Source organism: Pteropus vampyrus, unplaced genomic scaffold, assembly GCF_000151845.1.
Source record: "Pteropus vampyrus isolate Shadow unplaced genomic scaffold, Pvam_2.0 Scaffold86, whole genome shotgun sequence".
In the NCBI taxonomy this organism is placed as follows: domain Eukaryota; kingdom Metazoa; phylum Chordata; class Mammalia; order Chiroptera; family Pteropodidae; genus Pteropus; species Pteropus vampyrus.
The window spans coordinates 1,081,170-1,084,959 of record NW_011888867.1 but is presented as its reverse complement, the minus strand read 5'-3'; the positions used below and the strand labels follow the sequence as shown (position 1 = coordinate 1,084,959).

General features: G+C 56.0%; 1 protein-coding gene across 2 annotated transcripts in view; it reads right to left on the bottom strand.

The window, feature by feature from the left end:
- Positions 1–320: 320 nt before the first annotated feature.
- RSG1 (REM2 and RAB like small GTPase 1) overlaps positions 321–3,790 on the bottom strand; it is a 4,637-nt gene continuing 1,167 nt past the window's right edge. Inside the window, exons 1-5 of one of the 2 annotated variants that reach the window (XM_011363491.2) lie at positions 3,599–3,762; positions 2,391–2,543; positions 1,673–1,797; positions 1,205–1,341; positions 321–982 (exon numbers count right to left, since the gene is read on the bottom strand). In XM_011363491.2, the coding sequence (XP_011361793.1) occupies positions 733–982; positions 1,205–1,341; positions 1,673–1,797; positions 2,391–2,543; positions 3,599–3,710 (777 nt within the window). In that variant the 5' untranslated portion in view covers positions 3,711–3,762 and the 3' untranslated portion in view covers positions 321–732. Of the gene's footprint in view, positions 983–1,204; positions 1,342–1,672; positions 1,798–2,390; positions 2,544–3,598; positions 3,763–3,790 lie in introns of those variants that run through there. The other variant, XM_011363492.2, reaches the window with a different exon arrangement.

The window sequence follows — 3,790 nt, the reverse complement described above, 5'->3', positions numbered from 1 at the left end:
AGCTCCATGTGACCATGTGACTAGGTGTTGGTCAATGCAACGTGAGCAGAAATGCGACACACCGCCCTAGGCCAGGTCCACAGAAACCTGGGTGACATTCCACTTGTACTCATTATTCTGCTGACTGAATGTTGATGCCCCAGGGAAAACTGGGAAGCCGGTGTTGAAGATCTGAGCCTGGGTCTCTGAATCAGTGCATGAGGCAGAGTCCCCAGAGCCACCTTCACTTCCACGTGAGATGAGACGTAAGCAAGAAAAAAAAGCCACTGAGATTTCAGGGTTTATCTGGTACATCAGATGGTGTTAATGCAACAAATATAGGCTTTTGATTGAAGTCACTTGAGGTCCAGGGCCCGGCTGAGGTAACCCCTCTCCCCAGTCACCCTCCTTGGGTGCTGCAGAAGGGATGGGCAGCAGGAGGTTGGGGGAGATACTTGAGTCCTGGGGCCCTGCCCATGCAGCTCCTCACTTTCCAGAGCCTAGAGCCCCAGGGCCGAGGAAGAAGGGCAGGGAGCCTCAGAGGGCGTTGTGCCCCGCCTCACTGCCACGGATTCTGCGAGGAAAGCGCTGCTGGGCCAGGAGGCTTCGCAGGCCACCGTCCTCCCTGACCAGTCCTCAGGATGAGATCAATACTCTGCCCCAGCCCTGGGCCCTGGGTCCTGCCCTCTGCCCTGGGTCACCTGAGGGTCAGGAGTAGGGATCACAGGTGCCTACTCATGATGCCACCACACCTCAGCTAGGGGTATTGTCTGGAGTGTTGGGGAGTAGGCCAGCTGCCACCTGGTCCTGGTGCCACAGCTGCTCCGCCAGGCCATTGAGCACATGAGCAATGTCAGCCAGCCCAGCCCGCCCATCCAGCGTGCGCCCGTCTGCCAGGCGCCGCCCTGGCACACTCTTCACCCGCAGGAGGGGCAGTTCCCAGGCCTGCCGGAAGGCCGTGAGCTCACGCTCAGGCACGTCCGTGTGCATGTACTGGTCAAATCTGGAGGAGGGTCAAGGAGCCTGGCCAGGCGCCTCTGCTAACCACCCCATCAAGCCCAGCCTGTCCCTCCACTCTGGAGCCCCACAGCCAGGGGCTGAAGGATGCCCTGCTGCAGTCTTTAAGATAAAGCCCATGGGGCTGGACCCCACATCTGGGTAGAGGCAGGGTCTGTGCCTTGCCAAGTGTGGCCTCTGACAGTCCCAGGAGACACCCAAAGGATACTTGGAGCCGATGACCATTCTGACGACACCAGGGGCCTCACCTGCTATACGGGCCAGCTGTCCAGGAAGGTCTTCAAAGGAGGCACGGTCAGTGAAAGAGAAGAGGAAGAGGAAAGCATCTGTCTTCTCCTTGCAAGCCTGGGGACGAAAAGACTGATTCAAGGAACCATGGCACCAGAACCCTGTCCGCTACAGGGCCCTGAGAAGTCTTAGCATGATCCCTCCTGTAGCAGGCTGGGAAACTGAGTCCCAGAGCAGGGAGTGGCTGGTTCCAGGGCAGAGCTCAGGCTGGAACCCAGTCCCCAATGCCAGCTCAGAGCTCTCCCAGCCAGAGCGGCACCCTCAGCACATTCATACCCAATTCTGCCTCCTGCAAACCAGGCAGCCTGGGCTCAGTTACTTGGACTCAGAAGCCCACCTCAGACAACTGGCCCCTCTAGGACCCACCCAGGCCCACCTGCCTGCTCACCGGTAGCATGTGGTCGAACTTTTTGAGCGCAGACTCCCCGCAGTCCCAGAACTCAAAACGGAACATGACGACACGGTTGCTGGCCTGCAGCTTGGCCGGCCAAAACACCACAGTAGTCTGGATGCCTGGGGAGGCAGGGTCAGCCACTTAGCACAGGAGAGGCAGAGGTGGAGAGGGGTGGGGGGCCAGGAAGGGATAGGAAGAATTCGTCCCTGCCCTGGTGGGTCCTCAATCTGATGGGGACGGCACAGTCCCAGACCTGGAAAAATTCTGTCTGATGGGGGAAACTGATCTGTCCTAGAGGAGCTCGTAGTCCAACCAGGGAGATCCAGCTCTTGCCCCAGCCATGACAAAGCAGTATCACTCACATGTACAAGGGGACACAAAGGTCCCGGGATACTGAAGGATATTGCAACGTGATGGTCAATCAGCACCCAGTGGAAGGAAACAAGAAGGGAAGATTAGTGTTTCCTGAGCAAGCAGCAACCTTGTGCCGGCTCAGTGCTAGGCATGTTTCCACCACTGTCTCTTATACCATGTCCCCAACAATCCCATGGGATTGGTACCATGATCCCTGTTGGAAGGAGGAGCCAACATAGGCTCAGAGAGGTGAAGGGATTTGCCAAGGTTGCAGAGTACATGGTGGTGCTGACTACAACATGTGCGATGCAGGAAGTCTTTTCCCCACCCCAGAGAAGGCCCCCAAGGATGGACTCACCAGGGGTCTCGTGGTGTACCACGGGCACCTCTAGGCCGGCCAGCTTGGCCACCAGTGCTGTCTTGCCCACACCACTCTTCCCAGACACGAAGATCTTGTAGCTGGCCGTGTCAATGGCCACAGACGGGGGCAGCACTGGTCGTTCGAGCAGCCCTGGGGCAAGGACGGAACCAGGTGGGGTCAGGGATCAACCTGCACTTGCCCTGGGTTGGACAAACTCATCTCTAAGGGCTTTTGCAGTGCTAACCACCCAAGGTTCTCTATGCTTGTTACAGAGGCCTGGGACATAGGCAGTGTCCCTGGATGAGAAGCTTCGCTGAGAACACGTGTGCTCTGTGAGCTGGGCCAGGGCCAACTCCAAATAACACCAAATTGTTTTTTTTGTGTCTGATGCATGAGATGGTTTTTATTGATACTATTATCACGTGTTCTAGATTTCTCACATGTAAAAGGGAGGTTTTTCAAAATTCTTTCCTCAGTGGAGAAATATCAACAAAAGTATTCTCAATTACTATAAACTCCTTAGAATCAATATATCAAAATCTTTATGAATGTTTTTAATTTAAAACTTGCAAAAAACTGTAGGCTTAGGACCTCAAAGTCCTAAGTTGGGGATTACCCTCTCATTTTCTGGTCTTAAGCCTTCTGGCACTTTGTCCTGGTCAGAGCTGGACTCTTGTAGCCGATGCCAGGCCCCTCTGCTGATGCCAGGGCCCTCTGCTGATGCCAGGGCCCTCTGCTGATGCCAGGGCCCTCTGCTGGACTGTCAGCCTGCCCTGTCCCAGGGGAGTTGGCTTCATCCTGGGGAACATGATTGTCTTACCTTGGAGAAGGCAGGATATGAAAGAGGCTTGTCTCTAGACTCACTAGTTAACAAGTCTATAAGATGTGCTGTTGAGGTTAAACTGGAGTCTGTTTTGAAAAGTGCCCAGCAGAGGGCCTGGCACCGGGTGAGGGCTCAATCAGCAGCCTCTCTGGTGACGGTAGTTCCTGGCAGGGTTTTGCCTGTTTCCATGTTCCTGGCTCTGATGATGGAATTATCTCTAAGGAGATTTGGGGGTGGGGGCCCCAGGGGTAGAGCTTCCAGGGGTCCCCAAATGCAGTGCAGCAGGCCCTCACTGCCTTGCTTCCCAGGGAGCAACAGGTGACACTGTTCTCCCCCAAGAATGACAGCTGACAACAGGCTGAGGAAGGGCGAGAGCACTTACCGAACACCCGCCGGCGGCTTTTGCGCAGGATGCAGGCCAGGTACTCCTTACCCTCGGCGCTTTCATGCCAGTCTGGGACAATCACCGAGCCCAGAGAGGGTGGTCTGGCCATGGCTGGGCACCCCGGTGGGGTAGGGAGATGGCAGAATGCTGAGGGCAGGGGAAGGGAGAGCGTGACTGTCCCAAGCTGAA